This window comes from Pleurodeles waltl, chromosome 2_1 (assembly GCF_031143425.1).
Source record: "Pleurodeles waltl isolate 20211129_DDA chromosome 2_1, aPleWal1.hap1.20221129, whole genome shotgun sequence".
NCBI lineage: Eukaryota > Metazoa > Chordata > Amphibia > Caudata > Salamandridae > Pleurodeles > Pleurodeles waltl.
In genome coordinates, this window is record NC_090438.1 from 674,830,284 (window position 1) to 674,853,844 (window position 23,561).

The 23,561-nt window shown below is 41.7% G+C and overlaps 1 protein-coding gene across 3 annotated transcripts in view; it reads left to right on the forward strand.

The window, feature by feature from the left end:
- Positions 1-23,561, forward strand: part of PIEZO2 (piezo type mechanosensitive ion channel component 2) — a 1,085,167-nt gene that overhangs the window by 938,062 nt on the left and 123,544 nt on the right. For all 3 annotated transcript variants that reach the window (XM_069216450.1, XM_069216468.1, XM_069216460.1), the window contains 3 exons: positions 1,767-1,933; positions 3,590-3,780; positions 8,570-8,737. In XM_069216450.1, coding sequence (XP_069072551.1) covers positions 1,767-1,933; positions 3,590-3,780; positions 8,570-8,737 — 526 coding nt within the window. The remainder of the gene's footprint in view (positions 1-1,766; positions 1,934-3,589; positions 3,781-8,569; positions 8,738-23,561) is intronic.

Below are 23,561 nucleotides of genomic sequence, written 5' to 3' on the forward strand. Positions count from 1 at the left end.
CACACACACAGAACACCTCCCACCCCCCTCCCCTGTCGGAAACCCGACTTACCTGTATCCAGGGGGTCTTCTGGCTGGGGACGGGATGGGGCACTGCTACCGCCAGCAGCACCCGCCAGCAGAACACCGCCAGGCCGTATTATTTCACACAATATGGCTGGCAGCAGTCTACTGGCGTGGCGCTACTGGTGGTAGCAGCGCTCCCTTACCACCATCCGCCTGTATGGCCACAGCTGGATTTCCGCCCTTCTTGTTGCGGAAATCTGGCTGTGGTCATAATTCGGCGAACGGATGGTAGCTGCAGCGATGGTCTTTTGGCGGCCGTCACCGCGCCGGTATGCGGTTTTTACCACCATTGCCATAATGAGGGCCTAAGTTGTGTAACAAGTATGATGCCAGCTGTTACTTAACAATAAGAAATTTGAAATCTGGTTTGTCATTCTAATAGCTAACTGCTCTAATAGTTGACTGTTATCTATAATGCCATATTGTGGCAAACCTTCAAAGCTAGTCCTGTAGTGATAATAAATGTTACCGTATAGCGTCAAGACACATAAATAACATCTTATGAACAATGCCAAATGGCTCTTAATCAGGCTAGGAACATTTCGGTTTCACATTGTAGGTTAGCTGGTGCCCCCATTATCTTATCTGTGTTTCTAAATTCCACCTGTGTTCTTACCAAATCTGATAAAGGAAAATTATTACTCAACGTTTCCTTCTAAAAATTTTAATTTTGTGATACCCATGTCTTACTAGCTGCGTGTGTCAAGGTTCTTACTAACAGTTCCATTCTAATCTTTTTGAAATTCTACTCTGCTGTGGTCTTCTGTTTCCTTTGCTCATGTTGTTGGATTCCTAAGCCCTGATTATGCTTTTGATGTTTGGAAGAATAACAGTGTTCTATTCTAAACATCAGGGCTTCCTAATTTGGTTTCTATAGAAGGCTAGTGTATGGAAATAGATCCAACCTTTGGCCACCTAAGGAAGACTGTGAATGTACTCTAATTATAAAAGGAGATAACAGTTGGTTGTATGACTGAACAACACATGTTAGCACCACAACCACGTCTTTACCACATATGCCTTTACCACGCATGCCTTTACAACCAATTTAGTTGTAAAAGTATGGCTAGCAAAGGTATGTGTGGGAAACGTGTGTTTCATCCATACAACCTTCCCTCTTAACTTAAAAAAGTACCCTGACCACCCCACCTGCCCTAAGCCCTAAAACATTCCCCCACCCCAAAACACTCAACCCCCCCCAAATCCTGGCCCGAGACCCATTCCCACCCTGAGACCAAAATCCTTCACCCACTTCTAAAAACTAGAGTACCCCAACCCCCCACCTGCCTGAGGCCTAAAACTGCCCCCCAAAACTGCCCCTTCCCCATGCCCTCAGCCCTCCATTCCCACCCTTCTCTAAAAGAACTCCGGTCTCCCCCCACCCTGAGCCCTAACACCGACCCCTTAAAAAACAAAAACAACCCAACACCCCTCCTAAAGCTGTCCCCCCTCACCCGCCCCAGCCCCACATATTTGGGGCATCACATTCCTCCACCCGCTGTTTGCCTGAACCACCATATGCATGGTGCCTTACCCACGCATTTGCGTGGTTCAGGCACATGGGTGGTTCAGGACAAGTGTGGTAACACTTGCATGGTTACGGTCTGCGTGGCTCCGACCGCATAATAAAGGCCATTTCCCATAACAGCTACATTGTGCATACATTTTTTCAAAACATTGTTTATCTTTTCTTCCAACAGATAACATCCTCAAGAGAGTATTTAACATTTTGAAGTTCACATGGGTTCTTTTTTTGGCAACATTGGATAGCTTCACATCCTGGCTCAATTCTATCTCCAGAGAACATATAGATATCTCCACTGTGCTGAGACTTGAACGCTGTATGTTAACCAGAGAGATAAAGAAGGTACGTGTTTGGCCTATCCCAACCGAGTAAAAATTAACAATTTCCTTTACTTTGCTATTTCATGTAAACTAATTAATACATAGCAAGTATTTTCTTTGTTGAACCTTATACTACTAAAGTTTTTTTCATGGTCTATGATCGCTCTCTATAATGATTTTTCTTCCAGTTCGAATAAGTACAAGTTACAGTATCAACTTCACTTTACAGCAAAAATACAGCATGTTCATTGTGTAAAACCATGACCTCTACTGATTTCACCAATTAATCCCAACATTCGCCTAATGTTTTCTTCACATGTATAGCACCACCACTGCACTGCACTCCACTATATATGTAGGGCATAAAAGGCTAAATTAAAGGTGTCCCTTCCTGCACAAAAACAATCCTATCTGCAACGCAGGCACCTGCCTGTGTTGTTGCTAGGCAGCCAAAAGCACAAGGAAAGGACAAACATACGTCATACAATGGTAATTATGGTGCATTCCTGTTTTTCCCTTTCATGTAGTGCAGCAAGGTGGCTTGCTACACTGCAGGAAAGCTACATAAATATACCCCATAAATTCTCTTGGCCTTGTGATGCCTGACATATAGAGTCATATATCACTTTTTCAAAGTTTGCCAGTGTATGCATATCATCAAACCAGGTGTCCCTCGTTGGACCGGTTCTCGATATCCATAATCTCACTAATGCTTTAAACTACCCAAAAGCCATCCAACTTGCTTTAAGAATTGCAACATGACAATGCTGACCGATGAATTGATAGTCCATTAGTAAGCTTTGTATTTGGCTTTTAATCGTATTTATTTGTGAACCTACTCATTGAAATCATTTTGTTAGGAGCCGAAACACTAGTATGTAAAGACAAGAACACATTAATGCATGAATAGAATCTATCGTTTTTCACATAAAAGAATCAAAATGTGAGTAGTAAGAAGAACGATCAGAACCAAATGTTCTATAGTAATGCACAAGGTTTTTTTCCTGACATATTTTAAATTTTAAATGCCTTTAACTTTGGAGAACGTCAAAAAAACAAAGAACATCCCTTCAGATGCATTATATTATAATCATGTTATTGCTTTTCATGAAAAATGAATATGATTTTTTAATTGGTTGTATTTATGCTACACATGCACATCGTTATGTACGTTTTTAAGGTAGCCCATCTAATTATAATGATGTTAGCGTTAAGGAAACCATAAAAAAAAAGGTAGAAGCACTGCCTAAATACTTTTCTACCCTTTTCTTGACATTTTTGCAGTCATGATAGTTACAGGCACGGCCTCAAATATCTACTCAGCTTAAACCCATTTAGCCAACTCATTTAAAAGATTTTTTGTATTTGTGGAGAGTTTCAGGAAAATATCCATTATACTGCCTGCAGTACTGAGCAATTAAACTCACAATATAATATCAAGTCTAATCCAAAAATAGATCTGAGAATCATCTTGCTGTGAATACAGATAATGACAATGGCCTTCTGTGACACTCAGCAGAAACTTATAAAAATGCTACATAGGCCATCATACTTCGATAATATCCGGATGTCTCCATACTGTCCACAACCATTACGATTATACTACTGGGTGGCAGTCACACAAGCATGACGTAACCACTTAAGCTTTCCTTGCTTAACTTGGCCTTAATCCTTCCAGGGCAATGTACCAACCCGTGAAAGTATCCACATGTACTATCAGAACCACATGATGAACCTTTCCAGGGAGTCGGGACTGGACTTGATCGATGAGAAGACAGGCCCTGGTTCAGGTTTGCCGAATTCTGAAAAGATGGCAGGCCAGAGGATGGACAGCATGGATTCAGCAGCATCACATGACAGTATTTCCAGGTAGAAAATGAATGCATGAATGTGTGAACCACTGCAGTAGTTAAGACTGTAAATATCATACGGAAGACACCAATAGATAGATACACACAACTCAAAGTGCCATATCCAGAAAACGTCTGCCTAACATTTTACCTTAATTGTGAGTAAGTTGGCGAGGGAAAAAAAATATTTAGGACTGCCATGAGTGGAAGAAGCTGCCTATATCTCTTTTTTTTACCTTCTTAATAATTGTGATCACTCTCTGTATGAGCATTTGATGCTGGTTGCATTCAGTGTACTGGTGCAGTCACAAAAATGAGCTGTAGGTCAACATGGAGAACCCCGCAGTATAGCAGGGTGAACACGCACAGATTTTTGGCTACTGTGCGCACTACATACTCACTACACATGCTGTGGAATTAAGATTGGACAGTCTGATTAGAGTTACATGTAATTATAAAGCAATGGTAACGTCATACTGCTTCTTTTAAGCAGTGGTCAACTTTTCCTTTACTTCGTACTCAACCTAAACTCCATTACAGGCCTCATAGTTTGGTTTGCTTCATCACACTGTCAAACATTATTTAAAAAAATCTGCACAGGCCATTGCTTTCTGTTTCCTTCAAACATTGGTCTTTGAATTAACAAAAGTAATTGTCACCTGGATGTCATGATACCGTTTATTATTTCTCTGAATGTATGTTTCTTATCTATATATTTAACATGTCTTTGCCCTTGAATGCTTGTACATTAATGTGATTACTTGAGTTGGTTTCTCAAAACTCCTTTTTTTCCAGCTATAGTGTGCGCTAAAAATAACGTCTAATGTTTATTCTTGCCTACTGAGAGATAAGAAGGCTGCCTAGCTTGAGTTCCCAAATCGTATTTCCAGAATATAATACTTTCCTGACAGTTGCAGAAGAGATGTCAACTTTTTAGTTGTTCTGCAATCAGTCCAATCCGAACATTCACTTCAGTTCCAACAGTCGGGTTCGCCACACGTCTTGGAGAATGGTTACAGGGTTTTTCAGTTTTCAGATATTGAACAGAAGGACACTGGACTGTACACTCCTCTACAACCAGTAGAAAGTGTGGATCTCAGAAATGGAAGTGTTTTCAGTTATTTTTGTGGATTACTGTGCCTTTATGGTTACATACCCTCAATGTGTGTTGTTTTCAAATGAAGGCGGATCCTGGTTTTCTTTAAAAAGTACATTAACAGGCATTATGGCTGAAACTAAAAAAATGAAATTGGCTAGTACTGGTTAACATCACCACTTGAACCTTAACATACCCATTGTCAAACTGGAATGGAATCAAAGATGGATTTTGGGGGCATTACTGTGAAGTAAAACAAGCCAATATTAGTGCTTTTATTGATTGATGTCTCAACCACAGCATGTCTTTCAACTCTAGTTATGGTTACAACGGTTAGGGGGAGTGGGCACAAGGCATGATGCAACACCTTTTACTCACTAGTTCACTGTCTATGGCTTTAGGATGTGTCTAGTGAGCAGTAATGCAGGTGTAAAAGCAAATAACAAAAACTTGATGAAATATGTAGTTACAAAAACTTATAAAATAAACTGACAATGCTTTAGTTAAGGGGAGTTATGGTTCTAACTGACAATACTTTAGGTAAGGGAAGTGAGTTATGGTTCTCTAATAGTATCAGAGAGAAGAATGGATGTTATAGTTCCCCATCAATCATATAATTCCTAATACATGCTGCATGTAGATAGAGGGCTACACTACAACTTTAAAGATACAAGGTGTGTTTCCAAAGTGGACAAGTAGATGTGGGTAAGCCCAGTTTTTAGTTATATAATGTGAATGGTTGAGTAATTTTCAATGTTACCAGTAATGTCATTTACCATATCATTCTGATATGATCTGTGTATATTGAAATAAAGGATGCTACATTTCAAGTAGCTAATAAAGTATGCCATTATATGCATTAATTATACTTGAGATCCTGTAGTACCACTTTCAACAAATAGGTGTTCTTGCATTGGGTGAATATCGAAACAAAACAGTATATATATTGTCAGCAAACAGAAGTGACAAAAAGCAACAGTTTGAGAATATATTGATTATTTTGCGTTGCGCAAAATAATATCATCAGTGATGTGATTACATATGTAATTTCTGAGGCAATCTCTTTAAAAAAGACAAAGGCTGCTGCAATTCTACTTACTAGTAATACATAACCCCATACAAATTATTTGTAATTTTAAAATAGCAGAACAACTTTCAATATACAAACGTCCTCACTGAGAGTAAATCTATTTGTTTTCTGCTATTAGTAAACAAACTTAGAAGACAACAATTGGTTGTGAGCTTATGGTTTTACCATCTGTGACACAAGGTGTGAGATGTGTATGGGGGTATGGTTGTATAGCTCTGGTGAATTTAAGAATTTAGGGCCAGATGTAGCAAAGGTTTTTCCCCATTTTGTGTCTATGGGAAAAAGTGTTCGTACATATGGCCCTTATTTAGGTGTGGAGATATAAGGTAGTATCCCTTGAAATGGCTCTTTTCATAGAATAGTTGTTTTTTCCATAAAGTCAATAAGTTGCTGATTTTATGAGTGAACCATAACTCCTCTTACACAATGATAAGTGGCTTGTCAGTGACAAAGTGGAGTTACCTTGAGAGTGGAAAGGGGGGGGGGGCATAATGGGTAACATGGAAAGTGACTTTTTCTCCAAGTACAGATTTTTTTTTCAATAGTAAGTGAAATATTGCCCTACTATTTAGTTGTCTCTAATAAAAAAGAAAGAAACATATGTAATTGTATTGTCAACATTCAGATAATAATGGTTCTGGATTGCAATTAAAATGTTCGGAGTTTGCCTAGCTTTCATGAATTTGAAGCTGATGAAACAAAGGACACTGACGAATTTTTATAGAGTGGTTTGGAGCTGCCATTATCTAAACGCTTTTTGATGCTTAAAAACAAATTAGCTGAAGGAAATAAGATCAAATAGAGACAACACCTTCCATTGGTTGAAATCTGTATTTCATAAGAATAATGCTATGCAACTTTGAAATACGGATCTTCAAGTCACTGCTTTTATGCACACTCCCAAACCTATATTGAGTGATGCAGTTCTCTGTAAAACATATTCTTTCTCTCTTTCTCTCTCTCTCTCTCTCCCTCTCTCTCATCATAAAATCATAAAATCTTCACCTTGCTGGCAATGTTAATATAGCTGGCAGACTTCAAAACAAAATGAGAAGTGAAAAGCGATGCAGCCCATTACTGTGCTGGGCAAGTTGTCCTTTAATTTGTTGTGTTTGGGATGATGTAACGGATTAAAAACATCTGTGGAATAAAAGCTTACAGACTGAGACAAAACTATGACGTTGTAAACAACGATGAAATGGCATGACCTTTAATTTTTATCACAGACTGCAATGTCATGATCACTTACTGATCTGCTCGGTTTCTGTGTGGACGGTATTAAAAAAGAGTTGCACCCTTTGGTCAGGTTTACCCAATACGCACCATTGCTTTGAGCCTTGCTCCATCAAATGTGAGTAGTCTGCCTCATTACTGTCAATGCAACAATACACACCTCTTGACAGTAATGACAGCACACTGTTCGTCCACATGCATGGCAAAGGATTACATTTAAATGGAGTTCACTAGGGTTCCAATTAAAATCAATGACAAGGGCACACCTCGTGTAGTTGGGCACTCTTTAGTAATGAATGAGCTGAAATTTGTATTTATGTGTAAAAATGAGTGCTGACAAGAACCTGTTGAAAGAAATTACCCTAAATAATTATAATAAGCAAGATGCTAAGAAGTCATTTAAGCAACAGAATGGGGTGATTTGGAAACTGAATTTTTTAGGGTAAGATCAATCAAAGCTTTTCATTTTCAGCAAATACAATTGTGTGCCATTCATTAAGTGTTGAAATATTTTGATGTGCATGGCTTGATAACCACGGCCACCTGTGGAATTAATGGCAGGGCAGGGATTTTACATGTTCATTTACAATTGCTACCAATGAATATTGACTCGTTACTTGAAAAAAGGTAACAATCCATTGTTGCCCTGGATTTTCTCACTGGCGGTGCAGTAAAAGTGCAATGTGTAATCCACCCGTTAATGTTCCCTTTGAGTAAGTGTACATGTTTTAGAGACACATTTCAATAAAATACCAACATTGCATTGAATGTGTCTCAATTTTGTATGCTCATTAACATTTTACTGAAGTCATTCGTAAAACGAAAGAGAGCATCCCTTTAGTCATTGAAAGTGCTGCTTGCTGAAGAATGCATCAATTTAATGTCTGGGGCAGCGGTATGTCTTCTTTATTACATAACACAATCTCTTGACACTGTATTTTTAAATGAATAGGGCTTCCTTATATACTCTTGCCACCATCTGTGAAAAAAGAGTAAAGCATACAAGAACTTTCCGACAATTAAACAAAACTACAGAATCAGTGGGATGTAATTAAGCTGATTATGTGAAGACAGCGCAGACAACCAATGGAAGCCTCCCTTTCAATTAAAACGTGTTTGAAACCTAGCGGTTGTAAATTTTTTGAATGGCTAAACATCCCAATATCTCTGCCCTTCACCAATTAATTTGAGGATGCATTCATTTCAACTGTTTCAGTACATTGTACCAATGATGCAATATAAGTTTAGATTTGCGCATTGGCTCAAAGTGTTCACCAGCTTTGCCACTAGGGTAATTAAATTGTGTTTTATACCCTGCATGCCATGCTGATCCATGCATAAAGTACCATGTCTGTTTGGTGTTTAACTCTGTGTCTTTGTGACTGCTAGCTGCTACACTGAAGCCACCATGCTGTTCTCAAGGCAATCCACCCTTGATGATTTAGACGGACCAGATACAATTCCTAAAACCAGTGAGCGTGCCCGGCCTAAGCTTCGTAAAATGTACAGCATGGACATGTCCTCCTCATCCGCTGACAGTGGCAGTATAGCATCCAGGTGCTTACCTCATGCATGCTTCTTTCCATTCATTGCTCCATGGTGTGTGCTCCTTGTGCCCATGATGTTTACATACCCTGTGCATGTTGGATGTTGTTGAAATGGGTGAATGTGTGGATGTACCCTTGACCTCCAAGTTTGGTGCTGAATCCTGCCTTTCCACACAAAATGTCCTTTGTTGCTAAGACATCTGTGGCCCTCTTCTGTTTCCTAGATAGCTGTTGTCTTGACAACGCAGAGAGGTTTGTACACCCTTTCAGGTTTGATAGGTCTAGAAGTGTCTGCACATTTAGGAATATCAGGTGAGTGGGGGAGCTCCTGGAAGGATTATGATTACATTTGTAAATGAAGAGATTGACAAATGGAACATTAGAGCATTTAAAAGTCCAATAAATGTTAACAGATGGCTTGATGACACAGACGGCACTCCAAGAACCTCACTCTTTTTGTTAAATAGTGAAATGTGAAACTATAAAGGAAGCTTCAGAATAAAAACAAGATGCTGTGTGACATTACAGATACAGGTTTTAGAGGGGAAACATCTGTTTTTGAAGCATATACAATGTATTTCAGAGTTTGACATTGCTAGTGGATCTAACTCATATAGAGTAAAGCTCTACTGGCAAGCTTACGTCAACCTTCACTTCCTCTGTTATACATTGAACTACCTGGTCAAACATCCTAATCGAGCCGAGGAACAAAGTATTTTTTGTACTTTTGTTGTCACCATATTTCACCTTGGGTAATTGATGAGACTCAGCCTGAAGTATTGAGAGGCGATGTGAAGTATACTTTACACACAAATATGGTTCAGCAAGATGTGCTTTTCTGTTGCTTTCGAATCAATGAATGTTGGAAAGTGGATTATCAGTAAGGTCAAGTAAGTACCTACACTTAGTGACAGCACAAAATCCCACACTAGGTCAATTAAAGCTTTCTCAACCCTTGGCAGCTTGGCCCACGAACAGCGAGGCTTAACTTAGGAGACAGGTATGTAAAGCATTTAATATCAACAAAAGAGTAAATAAGTAAAACATGACACACAATTCATATCCAACACCAATTTATAAAAATAGGAAATATTTTTATTTTTAAATTGACACCAAAAGGGCAAATATCCAATGTAGGGAACAGGAGATATGTATTTCTAAAAGATTACATGTAAACATGTGCTTTCTAATGCCTAAAAACAACAGGCTCCAACTGGGCACATCTGGACATGACTGACTGGGGCAAAGTCAAAGTTTGAGGCTAACTGCGATGGAGCCCAATTCAGTTACACTGTGCCGTAGGCCTCGGTCAAAATGTCACCTTCTGACTTAGTCTCTTTTTTGGAGCTTTTTCTCTCGTTGTCGATTGAGGCTCCTACTTGTGATGCATCATCATCGGCTTAGCTCAGTGCGAGGTCCCAGTTACACCTGGAAGTCTTGTCTCTGGGGAAAAGCTCCAGAGCTTCAGCGGGGATGAACCTGAAATTCAGTCTGAGTCGTGGTTCGACGTCACAGGGTTGACTGTTGTCAACGGGTCAGTCATCTTATGGAACTTTTTCACAAAGTTGCTCTAAACTTCTCTAAACCTCTGGATCTTCTTCCAGAAATCTTTATTGGGTCCGTGAAGTGTCCATACATTTTATGCAAGGTTCCAGAAGCTCTGAGCTTCTCCTTGAAAGTTGGGACTCAACTTCTAATGACCACTGGACGCAAGTCAGCTGGGCTCTTCTTGAAGGACTTGACGCAGGTGACTGTGGTTAGCCCCTTTGTACCTGTAGCTTACAAGGAGTCCACTCCTGGGGGTACAGAGGCAAAGCAAAGTCCTTCTTGTGGTGAAGCCCAGAGTGTTCCGCTGGTGTAGTCCCTGTGAGTGCAGCCTTCAGGTGCAGACCAGGGGTGCAGCAGGGTAGTCCAGTATTTTCTTCCAGCAGGGAACTGAATTGCTGGGTAGCTCTGCCATATTTATCCTTGAGGTGACCACTTTCTGCGCAGTGTGGCAAAAATCAATCCCAGAAAGCAACATTCTTTAAAAACCCAGCATGGAAAATAATCTCTCCTTGGTGGTTACATCTGGCTGAGCCCACCCACTGGTGTGGCTAACTTTCACTAACACACCTCTTCCAGCCCCTCTCCTATTACTGGGGTTCCACCTGGCTGAGGGAGCAGGACATGGGGAAGGTTTGTTTTCTGTCCCAGCTGGATTTTCATTCATTGAAAACTAGTTTGGCCACTCTATTCCCTTCTTGTTCGGCCATCTGCTGCAGCAGATCTCCCTCCATCCAGATGCTTCCTTTGTTTCAGCTCAGGCCACTTCACAGCTAGGCTCATGCTTCCTGAGGCTGGCCATTACAGGGCTGATTTTGGTAAATTTCAGAAAGGGTTCTAAAGCTCTTTCTTTGTACTAGTTATAAATCCAACATTGGCACGTTGTTGGATTTGTTCTAACTTTTAATTTGATATCAAACAGGACATATTTAGCTCTTTTCTAGTAGGCATGAGACTTTATTATTTTAAAATAAAGCCTCCCAATGTTTGCCTATGAAGCTAACGTACCACAATGGTGGGGAAATGGCTGTTTTCCCCTCACCAGCGCCTATAAAACATATTTTACATAGTCCCTGCTTATAGTTACACTGCACCCAGCCCTTGGGGCACCTATGGCAGACCGTAGGGGTAACATATGTAAAAATAAGGTAGTTTGAGACTTTGGAAGGGCGTTTAATTCCAAAGTCAAATTTTGGGCTAATTTGAATTTAAAAGCAGCCAGCAAGGCAGGTCTGCTTTTACAATGACACGAGAAACCACAGCATTGTTCCCTGACTACACTGAGGTCCCTAAACCCACATTCCCTACCATATACTATGGACCTATAGATAGGTTGTTAGTGCCAATTATAATTGTGCCTAATTTGCATATACCATTTTAAATAGAGCACTGGCTCTAGAACTGGTTAGCACTGTCCAGGACACAGTCAGAGTCAGTACCACCAGTATCAATCAACAGGTTTGGGGGTGATCAGGGCCAAAAATGACTTTCTAACAATGAACTGAGAAAAATAGTCCTACTCCTGCAATTTCAAAATACAAATATCAAAAACATAAGATGTAAGAGCTTCTGCAAAACCTATGTGAAAATGATAAAGATTTAAAGGCGAAGATTGATTTTCTATTTGTGTAGTAACTGCGTTGTCTTTCATCATTTCTTTCAATGTATGTTGTTCACTCTGCCATGTTCTCTGACTGAGACGAATAAGTCATCAATCATCTTTGTGAATCAAGAGGTCCCTGTTCCTGAAAAGCATGCTATAACCAGAAGGCTATAACCAGAAGGTGCAATACTTTATTAGCAGGCATTGAATTATCTCAAGTATGTCAGTGTCTAAAGGTCGTATAGGGGGTCACTGAATTCAGTGCTGCACAAACATCTTGCTTTATGTAGCATCCTGCTATGCTAGGGTGACGTGGAAAGCTCCGTAGTCTGGAAACGATTCGTGAGGGACTCGTTGGCTGTTGTTCCTCATCATTCCAGATGACATTGATGGTTTTGTACTGTCTCAAGCGCATTGGTTGCTACTGAAGGCGTCACCAGTCACCAGGGGGGCAGGAGCCCTTTAAAAAGAACTTCGCGCTCCCGCCGTCGCGGGAAGCGCATTGGTTGCTACTGAAGGCATCACCAGTTACCAGGGGGGCAGGAGCCCTTTAAAAAGAACTTCGCGCTCCCGCCGTCGCGGGACGCGCGCGGGCCAAGGGCGGGCCCGTCCTGCGCCCGTCATCGCCCGTAAGAGGCTTGGCTGGGCCACCCCTCTTCCGTTCTCAGCAAGGAGTGACTGTTTAAATCTATTTAACCCCCGACGTGTAACCTGAAGTCCTCCTCTCTGTGTTTAGTGGTCTTATAAAAAGCATAATTAGTCTAAATTAGTCTGTCTTGCATGTTGCTTGTTTGACTATTGTGAAAATGGGCAGGAAAAAAGGACTTTCATCTGGTCCTCTGGGGGGTGGTGGAGGCAGTAGCAGACAGGGTTGTGGTACCACCACTTTAGACTCCTTTCTTGCAAGAGCAGTCGGGGTTGTTACAAAGGAGATTGATTTGGCTGAGAGGAGGCTATCCATGGAATTAGAGGATTGGCACCACGCCTCAATAGAAAATGGTTCTTGTGAGGCTGTGGCTGTGGATTACCTGGGGGGGGGGGCAAGGTGCTGGTATGGCTGATGCTGAGCCTGTCCAGGCTGGGATAATGGAGTCAACAGTGGATTCTGGGGGGCTTGGCCCCTCTAGAAGAAGTAAAAGACTTTTAATATCTTCTCCCCCGGCCTGTCTCATGGAAAAATGTAGTCCCCCTCCAAGGAAAAAGAAAGCCCTAAAAAAAATGATACCCAAGACGAAAACACCTCTCCTGGAGCACCCTAAGGATGCGAGCAGCGACCTTGCACCTGGCCAGCATCTGGGGTGTGATGCAACTGGTATACTGACCAAATTTCGAGAAATTATACAGGAGATTTTGGCTCCCGTGGTGGCAAAACTATCAGCCATAGAAAAAACAGTATCCCTGATCTGTGCGCATGGTAGCCAAGGAGGACATGGTATGGCTCCAACTAAGCATCCCTGCGCCGGGGAGGAGATGTCCCTTCCAGAGGTAGCTGCAGGACCTTTGGGGCCCATGGGTAAATCACCTTACCTATTGGTGAATCCAGTAAATTCAGGGGGTCAGGGTGCCTGTGTTGAGACTGCTCCGTCTTCAGTAAGGCCAGAGGGGACCGTCAACATGTTTAGCTGCAGGAGGCAGCCTGAGACGGTTTCTGTGACACCTAAGGGGGGTGGTCAACTGCTGTCTGAAAACAATATTTTGAACCCACCAACGGCCAGGCCCTCCTCAGCTTGCTTGGATCTCCCCCCAGCATGTGCCCCCTATGTCGTAGTCCTGACGAATGTACCTGCTCTTGTTTCTGGGACAACTGAGTCTACCAACCAACTCATAAATAAGGTTGGCCACTGGCTGAGCAATAATTGTGATTTTTCATGTAAAGACTTCAAGGATATTTCTGTTTGCCAGAAGAATTGGCTGGGTTGGTCCTAAAAATAAGGTGGGAAATGAAGACTGTATTATCATAAACGTCAGATATCCTGCCCTGACTAAAAGGCTTCTTTCTAGCTTTCGCCCTCCTGTGTGTAGAACAAGTAAAATGGGTATGGTCCCTTTGGGCTATTTCTACGATCACATGCGTCTGAGTACTGGGGTGTCTCTTGGTTCTGGGAGGAATCTCCCCCTGGGACAGATTAGCCGGCAGGAAAATAGCAGAAGAACCAACAGCAACCTATCCCTGGAGGGGGTGGATTGACAATGCGCCGAGGCGCTGGCTGTACAAGAAGAGGTGCTCACACAGTGTAATCTTATCTCATGGAACATTGCGGGCTATGATGATAAGCTATCGGACCAAGCTTGGGTTGGTTGTGTGGCTAACTATGATGTCATCATGCTTCAGGAAACCTGGTCGGAGGGTCTGTCTGTGTGGGATGGGTATGACAGATATGCAATTCCAGCTGTGCAATCTCTTGGCGGTCGCTCAAAAGGTGGCCTGGTTACCCTAATTCGCCTCTCAAAGATAGTGGGTGCCTTTCAAATTAACTGCAACCATCAAGGTATATTGCTGGTTTGGGTACTCTTCTCTAATCATTTTAATATATTACTGGTCAACTTTTATAATGCTGTGTGGGATGTGGGGTGCCAAATTGGGGCCTTGTTCTCCGTTCTCAAGGTTATGAAATATAGAATGGAGAAGGTGGGATTGGAATTTCGTGCCATCATCTCGGGTGACTTTAATGCCAAATTGGGCAGGGTTAGCACTGTGGTTAATCCCTTTATTCCTGACCGCGAGGACTACTCAACGCATGGTCTGCAGGACCCTAGAGGCAGAGATCTATTAAAGGAACTCAGGAAGTTGGGCCTCTTAAAATTCTATGATATTGAAGCAGTAGGCACCCATCAACTTCCAACCTATGTGGGAAGAGGGTCTGGATCCACCATTGATTATATTTTTGTCTCTCCTCCTATGAGAGGCTTGGTGATTGGGGGTAAAGTGTTAGGCGAGTGCTTTAGCGATCATAATCCCCTTATACTGTTCTTTAAACTCCCAGGGTAGGAGGCTTGGGTGGAAGCAAGTAGACTCTCAAAAAGTAGTAGGAAGGGTTGTGAGGGAAAACTTACACCTATTTATGGAAATACTCCTGACAGAAGCGCCAAATCCCACGACTGTTATAGATGCGATAACAGTAGTAAATGCAGCAGTCAGTGACTGCCTCTTTCCAGTTGGCAGCCACCCTAGCAAACGCAAATGTGGCTGGTACGACAAAGCCTGCTATGAAGCAAGGGTAAATTTAAAGATGGCTACCAAGACTCACCCTAGAGACTGGGCTCTCGTAAAAGAAGCTAGAATGAGGTATAAAAGGGCCCTGAGGGATAGTAAGCTAAAATATAAAGATAAAGCTTGGGAAGAGTTAGAGCGTGCTACAGCTTTGAAGGACCCTGGCCTGTTTTGGAAGGTGGTAAATAAAAGCTCCTTTGAAACAGAAACCTCTGAGGGCCTTGGCTGTAATATCGCCCCAGTGGCCTGGGTAACTCATTTCTGTGGAATATTTGATGGTACCCCCCTAAGAAATATTTGGGAGAGCGTGTATGATGCAGCTCCTAACCTAGCAATCAGGTTTTCACTACAGGAGGTTATTGATGCAATACAGAGTAGCGCGAATAATAAAGCTCCGGGCCCGGACTCGATCCCGATGGACATGTATAAAGCTAACCCTCAGTTATGGGCACCCATTCTCCTAAATGTCCTCAATGCAGCTGTTACTGTGGGTATCCCTGCCTCTTGGAGACTGGCATGTATAGTTCCAGTGTTTAAAAAGGGGGATCGTAATGATCCTAAGTCTTATCGCCCCATATCACTCTTGGACTCCTCTGCGAAGATTCTGGGACGAATTATCCTAGGCCGTCTGGAGGCCTGGATGATAGGAAATGATATTCTAAGTCGGGAACAGTATGGCTTCAGGGAAGGCCTCGGCACGCAAGAACAATGTCTCAATTTACTGATGATGATCGGTAAATACACCCAGGCTAGGAAAGGTACCCTTTATCTTGCATTTATGGACCTTAGCTGTGCTTTTGATAAAGTGAACCGGTCTTTATTATGGAAAAGGCTAATTCAGTCAGGGCTGGATCCGGATATTGTAGAGCTTCTCCGATATCTCCATTCAGGGACAATCGCAAATGTGAGGGTGGGCCCTAATGGGGAATGCTCTGAGGCTTTTAAGCTTTCAAGGGGTGTGCGCCAGGGGTGTGTTTTGGCCCCTACCTTGTTCCTACTATATACAAATGGATTGTCCGACTTTCTGATGGAATACTGCAGGGATGTCCCGAAGGTGAAGGGTATTGATATCCCTGTGCTGACGTATGCGGATGACGCAGTCCTTATGGCCCGCACGATGAACGGTCTCCGAGAATTAGTTAGAGCTTATGTTATCTTTATGTCAGCTTTGGGACTGGAGGTAAACTTTAAGAAATCACATTTTATGGTGTGCGGTAAACCTATGAGTAGGGTGGGGGAGCTAAGGGTGGGGGATCAAGCTATTAGCAGAGTCCACGAGTTCCCATACTTAGGGGTCATTTTTGATGAGAAAGGATCTTGGAAACCCTGTATTGCTAGAAGGATTGTGCTTTTTCATGCAACAGTTGGTGCAACCTTTGACTTTGCGGCTAGGGTAGGCAGCAAACCTATCAAATCCATGCTTGAAATCTATAGGCGGAAATGCCTACCTGTCCTCCTGTATGGTTCGGCACTTTGGGGGTTTAGGGATACCTGAGCCCTTATGGTGGAAGAAAATCGTTTTTGTAGAAGGCTTCTGGGTGTTGGACAAAATATTCCTGGTTTTTGCCTACACCTGGAACTCGAGCTTGAGTATGTACAGGACATTACCCAGCTGGCCCCCCTTCTGCTATGGATCTCAGTTTGGAGCAACGAACATGCCACTCTTAATAGGGATATCCTAAGGGATTGTCTGGCCTGCGATAATGTAAAGCATATTCCCTGGCTGTCGCACATAAGGAAGATGGCACATGACCTGGGGCGGCCTGATTTGTTTGACTATCCCGAGGACCTGACTAGCAATGATAAGAAATGGGCTAAGGATAACTTTTTGAGAATCCAGGAGACCAAGAGAGAGGGGGAGGTTCTGGGGAAAAAAATCGATCAGGGATTTTATTGTGCTAAAGATGTGGGTGGGTCCTGAGCGATATCTCTTAGAAATCAAGGATGTGAGGGAAAGGTCTCTCATAACTCGATTTCGCTTGGGGATCCTTAGAAGTAATTTGTGCTTCCCTTTAGGTCAGTATGGGGAAAAATGCATTAGACCCTGCCCCTGTGATGGGGTGTCCCTTCAGACCTTGATCCATTTTACACTTTTTTGTGTCTTTTATGCACCATTTAGAGTTCGATTTTTATTACCGCTCCTAAGGAACAAGGGTTTCGTGCAATACCGTCCTGCTTTTATGTGGCTGCAAATGGCCTCAGATGTATTGGTATGGAAGGGCCTGGGATCATTCCTGAAGGGAGCTACTACTTGGCGAAAAAATGTAGAATTTTTAGAGTGATTTCTTCTTATTCTGTTTCTGTTTTTATTAATGAGGTTTTTATGATGGGTGTTTTTACTACATATGGTTTTTATCTGTATTTTAATAATTTATTGGTTGATTATTTTGCTGTAATGGATGAATTTTTTCATACCGAATAAAGTTTCTTCTTCTTCTTCTTCTTCTGTCTCAAATCTTTTACTTAGCATGCACAGATAGTCTGTCAGTAAACAGAGCCCTCAAGCTGCCTGGCAGGATTTTTGTGGCAGGAGGGTAATGAACATATTAGTGTAGCCTGAGTTGTACAGAATGATGTAGGGAATGTTTATATAGCCAATGGTCGGATGTGGATAGATTTGGCAATTATTTCTGGGCTGTAACTTCTGTTTTGCTTCATATTTAGTGTGTAATTGTGACCCGACGCATACTTCAAACAACTGTTAATGCTTTCAGATTGATAAACTACTGCAGGTCTGTTGAGTTTTGTAACTCTTACACCCGCTATGTCTTTTCATGAAGTTTATAGATTATTCAAGCTTTTTTCTTTCTCACTAATCACTGTCTTGGTGTTTTGCTATGATTGTATTGATAGTTGACAGCATTGTACTCTTTAAAGTACTAACTTGATAGATAGGAATCTTGGGTTAGATTTACTCAGTATGATTTCCTGGTCCCTTACCAGCAGTGTGGGATGTCATTTTACCTCCACATGCCTTAGTTGAGTCACCTGTGGCTTCCTGAAAGACTTGATCTCTCTTTATATGTGAGGCTTCACTGGTAGTGACCATCAGGTCAGTGTTCTTCAGCTCGCAACAGCAGCTGACCCTACACCAACACCCTTTCACAGGCTCATTTAAGAGGACACTTGCATGCTACTTTCCCATTCTGCGAATTGACCCTGAAACGCAGAGAGCAAGAAGCCTTCTGATGCTCCTGCTTCCTGACCAGGAAGGTCTCCGCAAATGGCTCTTTCCTGCACCTTGAGTGGCAGGAACTCGGCAGTCATGCCTTCACTGGCCAAACAAATGCATCCTTAAGGGTGAGGTAGCTTCTCAATTCTCCCTCCTTGATCCTGACCCAGTGGCATTTATCTCTCAGTTTTCTTATGCTGTGTATTTCATATTCATTGCTGCTATACTTCTCCAGCTCCTCTTTTTAGTAGTTAAATATTGTGGTTAACAACAATTAAAAAATATTTGTAAGTAACTCTTGTTTAAGGCATGGTCCTATGGCGAGGTGTGTGATGAATTCTCGAAGATGGTTCATTTCTGCGTAAGTATCTTGCATCCTGTGTGTGGGAAATCAGTGTGTTTGGAGATGGCGTTATCCCAAAATCTGCAGGAATTATGAGACTTGATACTGGGATCAGTGTGGGCAGATTTCAGAAACAGTCTCCACATAGATGTACACATGGTGACAAACAGCAAGAGTAGGTACTTCAGAATCACACAGGCAGTACAGAGGAATAGAGCTAGGAAGCTTGGTTCATAAGAAGCAGAGGAATTAATATAAGCATTAAATAATGATAAACAGGAATTGTTATGCTCTCTGTTAGGGTATTCCCATTTTGCCCTGGCTAAGAGATCATTGATATTTGTTCTCAGTGCTTGCCATTTTGTGGTTTGTTGTGGCTCTGCAACAGATCACACATTCACTGGTAGGCAGTTACTTGTGAGATTCACAGAAGCAGCTTGTGCCTGTGATGTTACTGTTATTAGTTAGTGGAAATCTCATATGCTCTAAGTAAAATGACAGCTATTCTTACTACATCAAAGTGCCCACAGCCATTAACAAGTGCAGCTAAGGTATTGGTTGGTCTGTCTTCACTGACCCTGTTTGTAAATGTGTGTTAATTAGTTAGTGAAAAGTTATTATACTCTCAATAAACCCCCAGCTACTCTTACTACATCAAAGTGCAAACAGCCATTAACAAATGCATCTAAGATATTTTGGCCTGTCCCCAATGACCCTGTTTGTAAACGTACTTTTATTATGTGTTTTGAGACTTTATTCACATATCCAGAAATCAAACTGAATAACAGACCATCAATGAAAGAATTAAAAGATCTCCGTAAATGATTCCATCCTTTGCTTGCTTGGCTGGCTCTCGATACTTACTGTTTGGTCTAATCACCAAAAGGTTTTAAGCACTTATGTTCATCTTAGGTACCTAAACAATGAATCTGTGATTCACAGAGAATGAATAGTAGAATATCTAGCCTCGTAAATCACATTGGTGAATGTGCAAATTCTACAAGTTTTATGAAATTTCCACAGTTACAAATTCAGCCGTTGGGCTGTGTTTTGCTTCACTAATGACCAAGCTGAAACACTCATGCACTGACAAAAATCTCTGGAAAGCGCTTCTTACTATAAAGAAGACATTTATTAGGTCACTTCGCAAGGTTCGTAAAGGAAGATCAGTATGCTGAAATCACACGTTTAAAAATGGTCACAGCAATGAAATGAACACATTTACAAATGATTCTCCACTGCAATATACACAGCAAATATATGTATCTATATTATAATGCAAAGCAAATAAAGAATTAAAAAATATGCATCAGCATGAGGCAAGGGCACATCTGCTTCATCTCCCTCCTATCAGCATCAGATCACCAGATCCCAGAAATCGATCGTGGAGAGAGACAGATCAATTATCCTCACGGGAAGGATGACACACCTCAGCGTCCTGAGCATGTCTAAGATCTGAATCACTCATAGCCGGGTCCATCTGGTCTCAGCCTCTTATACTTTTAACAAAAAGAGAGGAAAAGTCTAGAAACTCCCTCTCACTGCAGAAGTTTATTATTAAAAAAATGCTGATTACTTTAGGCCAGCTTTGAAAAGGACACGTAGGGACTCGGCCAAAATCCCAAGATGCCCCTTCAAAACAAAACCGTTCCCTGCCGTCCTAGTACATTCTTATCAGCCTAAGTCCTTGGTCGGAAAGAAAATGACAACAAGCAGAATAAAAACATGAGCACATTGTATAACATGGAAAACTACTTGCAGCTTTTAACATGGCGGTGGCTAATGCTAAAATAAAGTCAATAGGCAAAATGAAGTTGATGGTCTCTAATGTGACGGTGTGCTGCTAGGCTAAGTGCAATGTGGACTCAGTGGTCAAAACACAAATATCAATACAGGCTGATCCATATGCATTTTGTACTAACCCTATGTTGAAATGTAAGTGACCACTGACAGACTTGTTCATTTCGGGCCACTTACCATTTTTTTTACCATGGAATTGCATGCATTTGTGCTCCTGGAAGGAGTAGGAGTAAGTCTGTTTCTAGGTTGGAAATTCAGAGTAAGCAGCTCCACAATTGGAGGCTCTACAGGGTCAGGGATGTCTCCTTGAGTTCAAATACTTTCTTTGTGGAAATGCGGACACAAGAAGGCAAGTGGGCATAAGTATTTATTAGCTCTTGATATCCATATGCAGACTGTGTTGTGTTGTAAATGCTACTTGTGGCTCCACATGGAAAATAACAACTGTTTTAATTTTCTGTGACTGCTCCTGAACTCCTGTATGGATCCCTGAAAAGTCAGAAATTTGCTCAAAATGAAGGTGAAATCCCACAAGAGCAAATTTAAATATGTTTTAAATGGCATTGCAAATTAGGCCATTAGGAAAGTGCTGATGGTCTGCAAGCATTAACAGTTCAAAATGTGAGACAGTTAAAACAACACAGAATGTAATATCCCAACCATGTTCATAAAAAAAATATCAGACTACCTTAAAACATTTGAACAAAATGTCTGAAGGAAACTGGTGGGAAATGTTTTCAAGCAATTTCATTTAAGCCTATTGGTGCAACCATTATACTAAAGCTCTATGAAAGCTGATGTTATACCGGAATCATGGAAAGGTCAGTGTTGCTTTGAGAATTTCAAGGAGGATAGAGCCAATAGTTAAGTTGACTTTGAATGTATAGGGTATGGAAGATTTCCCCAACCATTAAAGTATGGGCTAACATGTTTTTATAGAGCCCATTTCCTTTTTTGTCATAGGGCTGTATCTGACAAGGGCAGTTGAGGAGAATGAGCTTAATGGGTGTGGAAAGAGAAAAAAGGATGATATTACCTGGGAGGCAATCCTGGCACAAGGGCATTTGAAGCAGGGGCCGCATTCTTGGAATTAGTCTTAGGTCGCAGGCATTATGAAGCTTTCTTTTCTCCACTAGACAAGTGTTGGGGTTGGGTCAATTTGAATTAAAGAGACTTTGCAGATATTGAAGACCTCAAAGGAGGACAAAGCACTGCCAAAGGCTGTGGAGTATTTTTCAGAATCATGCTGAATCTTTGTATCTATCTTCTAATGGATCTTGAAAATGTATTATATTTTGGGTGGTAAGGCTTTATCACCAACAACACTGTTAAGATACCACTTACAAGAATGATGCATGTTTTGTAGACTTTGAATCCTGTAACTCTGACAGGGCTTTTCAATGTCACCATCCTATGACTGACCACTACCACGGCAACTGGCCAGTGTATGCCAATGTCTTTCTCACTCATTTGGTATCAAACTGGCACAAATTTGAGCAGGTAGTGTCCAGGCTTCATTCGTTATGCCTCCCCGTTCTCTTTGACTTAACAGCTAAAAGCATGTGGGTGTCTTGACAATTTAGGATTCAACTACAAACAGTGAGACAAGACACCAGGAGTGATCCAGGTGATCCTCCAGTTGTGTGAGTAGTGTAGTCCAGAGACATTTGCTACAAGTAAGTTCTGCTTCTTTGCCAGCCTAACATGAACAGATTTCTTCTTTTGAATTGGGGCTACTCAACACAGACATCACACTTTCTCACATTTTCAAAATGGCCTAGGGTTTGAATTCTGCTAAAGAGCTAATTTCTCTTAGCTACATCAAAGGCAGATTACTAGGCGAAACCATCTACTGGGTCAGCTGTCTGAGTTAGCCCTGCCTCTGCCACTGAGGCTAATATGCATCTGGATGAGTCTTATCAAGTGTACCATTACATCATTAGATTTTCATAGATGTGAATGAGCATGTGGATGGGGATATTAATGATGAACCTAGCCAGCAGGTTGAATATTGTGTAGCTAATTAAATCAATTAATAGTGGTAGTGACTGGGATGCAATTATATGTTTAGTATAGGATTTCACCAATATAAATTCACATTTTGGAGGTTTAGATCGAAAGGTATGTACCTTACAACTTGATGCTAATAGGTGCTTTCACCAGGGTTATTTTAAAACATGCATAAAACAATTTTTAAATATCATCTGCCAAACTTGCTTGTGGCTGTAAGTGTCCTATATGCTTGAAGTCCCACCCAAAGAAAGATCATTTTTCTCAGGAGCATTTTTCTCCAAGGCTAATTTAAAAGTGGTATCGTGCAGAGCACAGGTGATTGAAATGCCACCTGCATGGAAAGATGGATATGAAGCACCAGTCCTACCTGATGATGGCAATCAAGATTAATAGAGTTAAACTTAGCAGTATCCTGATCAAGCTTTGAGGTGGGTGGGAAGCGGGGACACTTGGGGGCCTATTTATGAGAAGGTTTGTGTCACACTTGCACCACGCAACGTGATGCAAGAGCGACGCAAACCGTACATGTGATTTATGAAGCCACCCAAGCCCACTTTACATGCCTCTGAGTGCCTCCCTAAATCTGGAGAAAGGCAGCATAGTGCAAATTGCTGCATTGCCTTACTCTGCCCTGGGTAGGTGTTCCATGGGCATTGTGTGGGTGTTCCCAAGCAACTCCTATGGTTTTTATGTATTCTCAGATTTACCAGAACTGGTAGATCTTGGAATGCACCAAAAAGATATGCCTTCTCAGTGAAGCCTAACTGGGAGAATTATTCTTGTTTCTCCTTGTTGCTTCTGCAGCACAAATAGAAAGAGAAATATGCCTCTCAGAATAGTTTTTGTGCAGGAAGGTGTCCTTTTCTGCACAAAAACAAACCTGCATGCAATGCAAGCACCCTTGCACCATGGTTCAAGGGTGCCTTAGTTGGCGCTAGGCTGCCAAAAGGGCACCAGCTCAGGGCAAAAGGCAGGAATGTGCCCTTTGCCTTAAATACAGTGCATTCCTGCCCTTTCCCTGTCACGCAGTGCAGCACAGAAAGGTGAATTGATGCGCTGCACTGCATGACAAACTCGTAAATATGCCCCTTGGTAATTAAAGTAGCTTACAATGTTGTCCGGATAGCATACTTAAAAAATGATGCTA